The sequence below is a fragment of the Leopardus geoffroyi genome, chromosome D1 (assembly GCF_018350155.1).
Source record: "Leopardus geoffroyi isolate Oge1 chromosome D1, O.geoffroyi_Oge1_pat1.0, whole genome shotgun sequence".
Classification (NCBI taxonomy): domain Eukaryota; kingdom Metazoa; phylum Chordata; class Mammalia; order Carnivora; family Felidae; genus Leopardus; species Leopardus geoffroyi.
Window position 1 is genome coordinate 106,598,717 of NC_059329.1, and position 11,981 is coordinate 106,610,697.

Genomic DNA, 11,981 nt, shown 5'->3' on the forward strand with positions numbered 1-11,981 from the left:
CCTTTTAAAGGCAACTCATTGTTTTCAGGCATTTTGATTTGATATTGTTCTAGGAAAGACTTTGGAAAAGGTGCTCCACTTAGAGTAACTTACAGGGTGTTCATGTAGATCTTGCATTGTTACAACAAGGAGCCGAGGTAGGAATGTATTTGCACAAATAAAATTAGCCCCTTGGAAGACAAACTAAGAAGTTATTCCAACACAAGGAAAGTGAAAGGCATAGAATTCATCCAGCCATGAAAACGTTAAGCATCAACGTTTGCGTCCCTTAATGCCCCAGAGAAGGAGCTTTTCTTTTTTTTTTTTTTAACGTTTATTTATTTTTGGGACAGAGAGAGACAGAGCATGAACGGGGGAGGGGCAGAGAGAGAGGGAGACACAGAATCGGAAACAGGCTCCAGGCTCTGAGCCATCAGCCCAGAGCCCGACGCGGGGCTTGAACTCACGGACCGCGAGATCGTGACCTGGCTGAAGTCGGACGCCCAACCGACTGCGCCACCCAGGCGCCCTGAGAAGGAGCTTTTCTTTGGCCAAACCTCCTTCTTCTAACTCAAAAACAGTAGCTTGCTCGCAAGAGCAAGTGCTGGATATGACAGACAAATCCAAAAAGAAAAGAAATTCAGAAAATTTACTCATTTTCATCTTTTCCTAAATTTTCCTTCCTGCTTTTTTGCATTCAGTTGCTTATGTGCAGAACAGAGGAGGGTTTTTCGGGAGCCCTCTTACCCCATGGCCCTACTCTTCATACACACCGGGGTAGACCCTTCTCTTACATTCCCAGAACTCCCAGAACCCACATCAACACCCCAGGCTCCTTATTTCTTTGCTGTCTTTACTGCCAGTAACGAACTGCCTGTGTGACCCCAGCTGAGTAATCTGACTTCTCTAGGCTGTCCTCGTGCTTTCTAGGTGAGGGAGTTGGACCAGAGGAATAAGATTCTCTCTCCGGAGTATCTTGCTTTTAGTTTTTCCCAAGTGCCCATCCTGTCCATACCACAGGCCCTCCACCTGCCCCACAAGCCCACCACCCTGGAGCTTCGTGCTTTCTGCCTTTCAGTTCCCCATCTTCAGAGACCTCAATTCATATTACGACACACAGGCAAGAATTTCAAGTAATGGATACAGTATTTGTTGTTGAAACAGTCAGCCAAAGACTTTCTATGTTGGAAGTAGAGGTAAAGTGGTAAGGGAGCAAAGCCAAACACTTAAGAGGACAAAAGAGAAAACTAGTTCTTGGTTAACTGTCTTCACCCATGTTCTAACTCAGCGCCGTGTGCATGGCATTTGAAGCCATGATTCAAATTCTGCTTGCCCCTTAACTTGCCCTGTGACCTTGAACAAGTTAACTTTGATTTTTGAGTCTCAAGTCGGGGTGCCTGGGTGGCTCAGTCAATTAAGCGTCCAATTTCTGCTCAGGGCATGATCTCGTGGTCCATGAGTTCGAGCCCCACATTGGGCTCTGTGCTGACAGTTCTGAGCCTAGAGCCTGCTTCAGATTTGTGTCTCCCTCTCTCTCTGTCCCTCCCCTCCCCCCCAAAATAAACAAATATTGAGTCCCAAGTGTCCTTGTCTGTGGAAGAAGGGAGGCGGGGGAGGGGGTGCTAACACCTCGTAAAATTGTTGACAACTGAGTATTTTTATGAAGTCCTCAATACAGCCCAGGACACAGGAGCTCAACTACAATAACCCATCATCCTGTAAGAGTCCCTAATTAGCACACTTCTCCTAAGTCAAGTCTATGTTGTCCTTTGCGCATCTCACTTTTTCCCCCATAAGCATCCTGACTCCTACCCCAGGTACAGACATCAGATTCCTAAAAGATCCACAGGAAAGTTACGAAAGAATCAGGAGGCATGCGGGTTTGGGGAATAAACCAGCCAACACCAGTTCAAAGAGATACTTTCACTGCTAGCTTTATGGTCCGGGATGCAGGGTGAGAAGTGATTACACCTCAGCAAAATTCCCAGTGCCCTTGGAGAAGGGCTCATTGAGTCGCAATGCCCCATAAAGTCCTGCTGCCTGGCTGGGGAAAGGAAAAGTGGGAGGAATCCTAAGCCCAGGGCACAACGTTCCTTCTGCTCCTTGCACAACCCACCCCTCGCAGGGGAAATGAGAGGCTTCCAACCTGTGCTGCCCCCTGATGATGGCAAGAGCAGGCCTAGCCTCAGCTCCTGCTGATGTCAGTTTTTGGGGCCAAGTACAAAATCTTTGGGTGGCCCTCCACCACCGCCGTTCTGTCTGTCTGCTGTAGGGGAGCCGTGCAGGGGCTGCACCCCCAGAAGGGGGCCAGCCTCTGGATCCGGTTTGCTGCGTTTGGCCAGGTCCTCATTGTGAGCCTTGCGGATGTGGCGGTATAGGTCCCCTGACTGTGTGTAGCTGCGCAGGCAGTAGCGGCACTCATAGGGTCGCTCGCGTGTGTGCACGGTGGCGTGGCGCCGGAGTGTGTAAGAACAAGAGAAGGTCTTCCCACATGTCTTGCAAGTGGGCACATCCTCCGTGAAAACTCCAAAACTTCCCGGGGTTGCTTCATACTCAGAAGGCAGGTAAAGTGGCTCATGCAGGGCCGGGGGGGCGGGCAGGGGTGAGGTCACCAGTCCTCGGTGATACGGCCCTGGACCTGGCAGCAAATGGTAGGGCAGATGAGGATCTGGGGGCAGGAAGTGGTCACTTGGTCCCACCTCCTCCAGTCCTGCCCTGGGCTCCTCAAAAGCCTCTGGCTGAGGGGGCTGTGCGCCAAACATGGCTCCTCCAGGAGGGAAGAACCCCTCGGGACCCTGAGGCGTTTCCTCTGACACGTCAGGCTCCTCATCCGAAATCACAATAGCTTCCACTTTCACCTGGACCAGCTCAGCTTCGGCTGGTGCTGGAGCCTGGGATGGAGCTGGGGCTGGGGTTGGGGCTGGAGCTGGAGGATAGAAGCCTTGCAATGGCGCTCCAGCACCCCTTGGTTCCACTATCCTCAGACTCTCAGTACCCACATCAAGGGGAGCCAGGGGCTCCACTGAAACTGCTGGAAGGCCAGAAGAGAAGTAGTTTGCAGGAACGGTCTCTGTGGAGCTACTAGGGCTGGCAAGGGAGACATCAGCCACTGGTGGAGGGGGGGGGCGTAGATGTGGCAGGTCAACCTCCACGCCGGGCTGTGTCGTGTCTGCCCCACCGGACACTGGTGGCTCATCTGGAGGACAGACAGTTGGTGAGGGAGCTGCAGGGCCCTTCCATTCCCCTTTGCTCCAGTGGCCTGATGTCTCAGCAGATGCCAATGAAGGCTGGGGGCCGCGGGAGGGGTTGGACAAAAACTCCAAACTAGGGGGCTGTGAGTTGGTTTCCTCCTCCTTCTTGGTACTGTCTGCCTCTGCCAGGGCCCGGGCTTGCAGCCGCCGCTTACACACTTTAACGATGTCATTCATGTGCAAGTAGCTGGCAGCTGCCAGCACATCCTCCACGGGGGTATCCCCCCTCAGGGCCAGCTGGCCAGCATACATAAAATCCAGAAGCAGCCCAAAGGCTGGGGCTGTGACAATCTCATTGTGGATGCACACCAGATCCCTCTTGTCCAGTTCCCGCTCCTTGTAGAAAAGCTGGAAGAATGGGCTGCAGGAGGCCAGCACAGCCCGATGGGCCAAGAAATGGGTGCTACCCACCATTACGGTGCAGTCACAAAGGAAACCCTGGGACCGCTGCTCTCGGAGGCTCTGCAGCAGCTGCTGGCTGTGTTCTGGGAACTCCATAGCACCCCACGGATGGAAAAGGACCCTAGAACGGTCCCCACCAGTGGCTCCCTGGGAAGAAAGGACAGTAAGTTAGGGCAGGTAACCTCCCCAGCAACCTTAAGGTCAATCCTGAGCTATCACTAGCCACTCCAAAGCCTCTGGCAACACCGTCCTGACCCCAAGACGCCCGCTGGAATCGCTACCCTAGTTTCTCCTAGGTCACACCCAGGGGGTCTCCTTTTAGCTCCGCCCCCTCGGCCCAACCTTAGCAACAGGCCCCGCCCCCGTTCGCAAAGGCACCGCCCCGGAAGTCCCGCCCCCTAACCAGCCTCCGCTTCCTCGATGCCCACCCGGCGGCTTCCAGCAGCTCCTCCAACTAGGAGTCTCTTTTGCTTCCAGGCCTTCCCGGGAGATGCCTCCACGCCCCACTCCAGAAACTCCCCTGAGCCTCTCTGTCTCTCGCATTCCAGGAGCTAAGAAGTCCTAGGGTGGGAACTAGCAGAGAAAGCTGATCGTTCACCCACCAGCGAGCAGCCACCGGCGAACTCCACCCCTTCCCACCTTCTCAGTTTTAATTGGCTCAAATTTGCCTTCCCTCGGCACGGATTGGCTCATTGTCCACTGACCATCCCCCCGCTCTGACTGGCGTCTGCAAGTGGGTGCTGGTGGCCGTTGCTCAGGCAGCTAGGCTCAGGATTGGTTGGCGCTCCTGTCCAAAACTTTTCCTCTTCGTCCCGCCTTCTTTGCCTCAGAGACCTCTTGATTGGCTGAGCTTCTCCCATCTACCTGAGGCAACAGGAGGGCGGGGACCGGCTCCACGGAGATGAGCGCGACGCCCTCTGGGCGGGGCGCGAGGCCCGACACCCCGCTGAGTGTTGTGCTCAGGGCAACCGGGAAAGGGAGAACCAACGAGCTGGTGTAGTACCCAGGGGGCCTGCCTCCTGACCGGGCCCTGCCATAACGGTGGGCATTAGCTACGTCTCTCGAACTGCAGGTGTCTCTTGAAAGTCCCTTCTTCCCTCAAAAAAATGATAAGATGCCTTTTTGCTCCACTACCCCCAATCTGATGGTTCCAGGCTCCTGGCTCAGTAATGATGGTGTCTGAGAACGGGCAGCTGCACCAATGCTTTCATAAGATCCTTAGCCTGATCTCTAGTCAAGTTACAATTAAGAGTAATTAGATTGCCTTTCTCTGTGTCTGGAGCAGCCTGGGAGGTGCTGATGGAAGGGAGGGAGTGGGCTCAAGGCCTTAAATTTTCCAGTACAGGAGAAAAAAGAGTGTGGTTAGTTTTGTTTTGTTTTGTTTTGTTTTGTTTTGTTTTGTTTTGTTAAGTAGGCTCTATGCCCCACGTAGGGCCTGAACTCAGGACACTGAGATCAAGAGTCGCATGCCCCACCAACTGAGCCAACCAGTTGTCCCCAAAGTGTGATTACTTCTGAAGAAAGTTTTTGAGGGTACTTAGGCAACCAGAAGAAAGGGCTATATATAGGTTGGGAGGCAATGATACCTGCCTCTTCTCTGCCTAGGGCAATGTGTTTACAGGGTTACCATGGTCACCACCACACTAAGCATCTTAACTTTGTTCTGTAGCTAAGCCCTCCAATGAGACAGAACCAGAATTAGGGACATTCATCAACCTTTCATCCTTGTACTAAAGACCTGTGGGCCATACTGACCTCAGCTTGAGACCCCATCTTTTCAAGATACCCTTCCAAGCCATACAATATTGTATAGGAATTAAAACTAACATGAGCAACATTTTCATTTTATAAAAAATATATTTTCAAAACCCAAAACATGCAGTAATAATAGTAACATTGTTTTATATTTTCCCAATTTTCTTTAATGTCTTGTAGACAGATGGATTCTCACATCTGCTTGTGTTTTCAAGCTATTATGAGATATTGTTTTGATTATGTGAAGAAAATTTGACCTCACACAAGTATGAATGCATGGAATTTCCATTGCCCGTGGTGAGGAGTTTGTATTTTATTCTGAGTGTAACGGGAAGCCATTGATGAGTTTTAAGCAGAGGAGTGTTCTGATATTCTAGTTTTCATTTATTTTCTCTTTTTTTTCATTTCTTTTCTTTTCTTTTTTTTTTTTTTTAAATAGGCTTCACACCCAGCACAGAGCCCAATGAGGGGCTTGAACCTACTACCGTTAGATCAAGATCTGAGCTGAGATAAAGAGTCAAATGCTCGGGGCACCTGGATGGCTCAGTTGGTTGGACGTCTGACCTTGGCTCAGGTCATGCTCTTGCACTCCATGAGTTTGAGCCCCATGTCAGGGTCTGTGCTGACAACTCAGAGCCTGGAGCCTGCTTCAGATTCTGTGTCTCCCTCTCACTCTGCCCCTCCCCCACTCATGCCCTGTCTCTCTCTCTCTCTCCTTCAAAAATAAATAAACATTAAAAATTTTTTTTTTAAGTCAAATGCTTAATCAACCAAGCCACCCAGGTGCCCCATGATTCTAGTTTTTAGAGGCTTATCCTGGCTATTTTGTGAAGTAGGGGATCAAAGTGGGAGCAGGGAGGAAGATGTGGAAATGGTTCCATAGGTGATGATGATGGTGCCCTGACAAAGGTAGGGGTGGTGTAGAAATGCTGGGTCAACAGATTTTGCTAAAATGAGGGTAGGAAATTAAGGACAAGTAAAAAAGGAATGGGGGCACCTGGGTGACTCAGTCAGTTAAGTTTTGGACTCTTGATTTCGGCTCAGGTCATGATCTCATGGTCGTGGGATCAAGTCCCCAGCTGAGCCCTTCATTGAGCCCCGCGTTGGGCTCCACACTGGGCATGGAGCCTACTTAAGATTTTCTTTCTCCCTCTCCCTCTGACTCTCTCCCCTGTTCACACACTCTGAAAGGAAGGAAGGAAGGAAGGAAGGAAGGAAGGAAGGAAGGAAGGAAGAAAAAGGAGACAAGGATAGCCAGAATTTTGGCATGAGCAATAGTGTGGTTGACAGAACCATTTGCCTAGAGGAGAGAGAGACAATGGGAAACCGAAAGTTCTGCTTCCTCTTAGCCAGTTAGACTTGTGAGCCTGAAGATCAGGGGTAATTTTGGGTCTGGAGATACATGTTTGGAATATCATCAACATACAGACGTTATTTAAAACCAAAGGACTAAAGGGATTATCCCGTGTATGGTAGAGGACTGGTAGAGTTACTAAGCAGTAAAGAACATAGGCTGGGAAGCTTACGCAATCCTGTTTCTACAGGTTCAGAAGAGATCAAACTGAAGGTGAGTCAGAGTTTGGGCACAAAGACTGAATGCTTGCCACACTGGGGTATTGCCATGCATGCTGGACCTAGATTTTCTTAAATTTTTTTTTCTTAAGTAAGATATGCCTGGGGTGCCTGGGTGGCTGAGTCAGTTAAACATCTGATTCTTGATCTCAACTCAGGTCTTGATCTCAGGGTTGTGGCACAGAAGGAAGAGCCCAGAACCTGGAAGAGGGGCAGCTGGGATGGATGATCCTTGCTTAGAGATTGCCCTCCAGCAGGACCTGGGTCTTGTGTTTGTTTTTAGGAAACAGGTGACAGACATCATCATCTCTAAAAAGAGATAGCAAAAGGTAACTGAAATAATCCTCCAATAGACTTTCTTTGTATGCCAAATCTCAATACAGCTGATTGTTCTCCATTGCTGTTTTCTCTTTCTATTCTAGCTTATCTCTGATCTTGAAGCTTTGGAAGTAAAGGGATCAGGGCTTGGGGAAAATTCATCACGGCCAACCCATGCCTGGGGAGCTCAGAGAGATAGGAATAGGTTCATTGTGAGATGAGGTTCAATCAACCCATATTTTAAAACTCCAGTATTTGCAGAGTGCCATTTGGTGCTAGAGACTTCCTCACTGATGCAACATAGATATGTACATGGGTGCAGGGACAGACCAGGCACAGCCACTCATTGCTGACAAAATCCAAAGGCAGATAAACTTGTGGTAGGGAAACCAACATCTGGGAAGTCAGTGGATTAGCATCTCAAAGACTATCTCCAAAGCATGGAAAACATTCCCATGTTTATAAGAGGAGAATTCAGGGCAAAGGTGGGTGGGTGGGTAGGCAGTGAAGATCAAGTCTTGGAGTCAGTCATGGGCGGGGTTTTGCTTGCTTGGGACACTACTTATTGCTTGAGGGGGGTAATTTTGGAGTCCTTCAAGGGATGCTTTGCCTTCAGGGTCTTTCCCTAGAGCCCAGAGACAAGCTGGCATGAAAAAGCCAACTGGAAAGTTTGAGGTCAAAATGGAGGCAGCCAATGCCATCTTTTATGGGTTCTAAGAAGGGGAGTGACACGATTAGACTTGATTTTTGAATACATCACTGTGGACAAATAAGCACATAAAAAGATGCTGAACATCTTTAGTCATTAGGGAAATAAAAATTAAAACCACAGTGAGATACTACCACACGGTTACTAGAATAGCTACATAAACAAAGCCTATTGACAATACCAAATGCTGGTGAGGATATCAGAGCAACTGGAATTCTTATACCTGCTTATGCAATTATGATTTAATATTTTACCATACCACGCAGACACAATACGTCAAGAGCAATGATAATAGTTAACTGTGGTGAAATAATGAGGAAGAAGAGATGAGTTGTTGTTTTTTTAAGATTCTATTTTTTTAATTTAATTTTTTAAAGTAATCTGTATACCCAATGTGGGGCTCAGACACACAACCCTGTGATCAAGTATCTATTTCTTTTCTTTTTTTTTTTTTTTTTTACATTTATTTATTTATTTTTGAGAGACAGAGCACAAGTGGTGGCTGGGCAGAGAGAGAAGGAGACACAGAATCCCAAGCAGGCTCTAGGTTCCGAGCTGTCAGCACAGAGCCCGATGCGGGGCTTGAACTCACAAACCATGAGATCATGACCTGAGCCAAAGTCAGACGCTCAATCGACTGAACCACCCAGGCGCCCCAGTATCTATTTATTTTTAAAGAGGGTTAGGACCTCAACACCTGGGGTGGCTCAGTTGGTTAAGCATCCGACTCTGACTCAGGTCATGATCTCACAGTTTATGAGTTCAAGCTTGGAGCCAGCTTCAGATTCTGTGTCTCCCTCTCTCTCTCTCTGCCCCTCCGCCAGCTCACACTCTGTCTCTCTCTCTCTCTCTGAAAAATAAACATTAAAAAAATAAATAAATAAAGAGGGTGAGGACCTTTTTTAAAGAAAAGTTTTTATTTAGGGGTGCCTGGGTGGCTCAGTCAGTTGAGTGTCTGACTTTTGAACTCGGCTCAGGTCATTGATGAAGTTTTGGGGTGATGGGGGGTTCATGGGGTCTAGAGCCGATGACCAAGAAAGAATTCTTGAAGATGTCTTTGGTGCAAAAATGGTGATGTTATTAAAGCACGGGGACAGGACCTGTGGGCAGGAAGAGGTGCACTGTAAGCGTCGGGGTGGGGGGGATCTTTTAAGGAGTTGGGGGAGATAAAGTCCAGAGGGAGTTTCCAAGGAGATTTTCACATACTAAAGACTTACTGAAGGCCTAGCTACTGTCAAGCTAAGGTTGTTTTTCTTTCTGGTAAAGCATTAATATTAAGCATTAACATTAAGACAGTAGGGAGTTCCTAGACTTTAGGCTGTTGATGGGATTGCCTTTTTCTGGTAAACTGGTGAAGACTCTTATCCAGTTTAACCATTTGTTTTTGTCCTTTCCTGTTTGGGGGTAGTCGGGAGTGTCCAAGGAATATCACCCATATCCCATGAGGAGGTGGGGGGGGGGTGCTGTTAGCCTGCACTTTGTCCTCAGCTTGCCCCATGCTCCTTTCTCAGTCATGATCTCACAGTTCATGAGTTCGAGCCCCATATCCAGCTCCGCACTGTCAGCGAGGAGCCTGCTTGGGATTCTCTCCCTCCTATCCCCGTCCCTCTCCTATGTACTCTCTTTCTAAAAAGTAAATAAATAAACTTAAAAAAAAAGTATTTATTTTGAGAGAGAGTACAAAGTGAGAGAGGGGCAGGAAGAGAGGGGAGGACAGAGAGAGAGAGAGGGAGAGAGAATCCCAAGCAGGCTCCACACCAATGCACGGTTTGAACTCACAAATCTCAAGATCATGACCTAAGCCGAAGTCGGATGCTTAACCCACTGAGCCATCCAAGTGCCCCTAGTTTTAAGTATCTGTTAAGAATTCTGACTCTGGGGGCGCCTGGGTGGCGCAGTCGGTTGGGCGTCCGACTTCAGCCAGGTCACGATCTCGCGGTCTGTGAGTTCGAGCCCCGCGTCGGGCTCTGGGCTGATGGCTCGGAGCCTGGAGCCTGTTTCCGATTCTGTGTCTCCCTCTCTCTCTGCCCCTCCCCCGTTCATGCTCTGTCTCTCTCTGTCCCAAAAATAAATAAACGTTGAAAAAAAAAATTAAAAAAAAAAAAAAAAGAATTCTGACTCTGATTACAATGTGTTCCCCCCCACCCCAGCACACACACACACACACATATCAAGTAATTCTCAGACACGGGCTGAATGTCCTACAACTCAATTTAATTCTGAATCTATCTACTTGGCAATAGTATCGGGTTCCACAGGTTAAGAGCTCAGTCTTGTAAGAGTGCTCCCTCTCCCCCGCCCCCAACTTTAGATGCCAATTGAAAGTCTAGGTTGTCACGTATGCTTCTCATCTACTAGCTATAGATTGGAGGTTATAAAGAACCCTTTGGTGCAGGTGGGTTGGAGAGATGCTGGTCCTTATCCCACCTAGTTGAAAAGTGAATCTCGCAGACAGCGGAGAGTGAGCAAAGTGATAGGGTTTATTGAGGGAAAGTACAAAGCTCTCAAGAGTGAGAGGGATGCCGACTGGGTTGCTGGGTATGATTTTTGTCTCTGACTTTTTATTGGGACTTTATCAGGAACTAGATAACAGTTTGTGAGACTCTATTCATGACACCTAGCATGGGCAGATCTGGAATGCTTTTATCCCTTTTTCCCCCAAACCTGCACACGGCTATAGCATCCCACCCTCATATGCAACCAAGGCACTGTGGACACCACCAGGAGTAGGAGGGCCAAGGGCCACTATGGTGAGCCTTGAAGTCTAGGGCGGGGGTCCCTTGGTGGAGCCCTCCCAGCTGCAATCAGCCTCTCTTAGGGTCCCTCATCTGGCCGCGCCTACTGTTAACTCTTTCCCTACTCACCTTTTTGGGTTTGGTTAATTTGCTAGAGTGATTCACAGAACTCAAAGACACATTTCACTTACTAGATTACTGGTTTATTATAAAAGGATGTATCACTCAGGAACAGCTAGGTGAAAAAGCTGCACAGGGCAAGATATGGAAAAGGTATGGGATTTCTATACTCTCTCTTAGAGTGCTACCTTCCCCATATCTCCAGGTGTTCACTAACCCAGAAGCTCTCAGAAACCCACCCTTTTCGGTTTTTAGGAGGCTTCATTATACGCGCGCGCACACACACACACACACACACACACACACACACTGGATTAAATCATTGGCCATAGGCCGAAGATTCAACCTCCAGCCCCTCTTCCTTCCCTGGAGGTCAGGGGGTTGAGAGTTCCAACCCTCCAATCACGAGATTGGGTACCCCAGCAACCAGCCCCTGTTATGAGGTGATTTTCTTTCTTTCTTTCTTTCTTTTTTTTTTTTTTAACGTTTTTTTATTTATTTTTGAGACAGAGAGAGACAGAGCATGAACGGGGGAGGGTCAGCGAGAGGGAGACACAGAATCTGAAACAGGCTCCAGGCTCTGAGCCGTCAGCACAGAGCCTGACGCGGGGCTCGAACTCAGGGACCGCGAGATCATGCCCTGAGCCGAAGTCGGAGGCTTAACCGACTGAGCCACCCAGGCGCCCCATGATTTTCAAATATCACCTCATTAACATAAACTTGGGTGTGATTGAAAAGGGTTTGTTATGAATATGGAGGGGCGCCTGGGTGGCGCAGTCGGTTGAGCGTCCGACTTCAGCCAGGTCACGATCTCGCGGTCCGGGAGTTCGAGCCCCGCATCGGGCTCTGGGCTGATGGCTCAGAGCCTGGAGCCTGTTTCCGATTCTGTGTCTCCCCCTCTCTCTGCCCCTCCCCCGTTCATGCTCTGTCTCTCTCTGTCCCAAAAATAAATAAACGTTGAATATGGAGACACCTTCATCACTCTTACCCTTTAGGAAAAGGGTTTTAGGAGCTCTGTGCCAGGAACAGAGAAGACCACCTATGTCTTTCTTATTAGAAGTTACAGTATGACAGCTACCTTTGTTTTTTTTTTCTAACTTTTTTTTTTCAACGTTTATTTATTTTTGGGACAGAGAGAGA

The 11,981-nt window shown here is 48.7% G+C and overlaps 1 protein-coding gene across 2 annotated transcripts; it reads right to left on the reverse strand.

The window, feature by feature from the left end:
* Positions 1 to 1,897: 1,897 nt before the first annotated feature.
* On the reverse strand, positions 1,898 to 4,512 carry ZBTB3 (zinc finger and BTB domain containing 3). 2 transcript variants are annotated; one of them, XM_045485610.1, is made up of 2 exons: positions 4,235 to 4,512; positions 1,898 to 3,779 (listed from the first exon to the last, which is right to left on the reverse strand). In XM_045485610.1, the coding sequence occupies exon 2, from the start codon at positions 3,726 to 3,728 to the stop codon at positions 2,181 to 2,183; it is 1,548 nt and encodes a 515-aa protein (XP_045341566.1). In that variant the 5' UTR covers positions 3,729 to 3,779; positions 4,235 to 4,512; the 3' UTR covers positions 1,898 to 2,180. The 2 variants fall into 2 exon arrangements, with proteins under 2 accessions (XP_045341566.1, XP_045341565.1); XM_045485609.1 differs by lacking the exon at positions 4,235 to 4,512 and adding an exon at positions 4,061 to 4,228.
* Between the last annotated feature and the right edge of the window lie 7,469 nt (positions 4,513 to 11,981).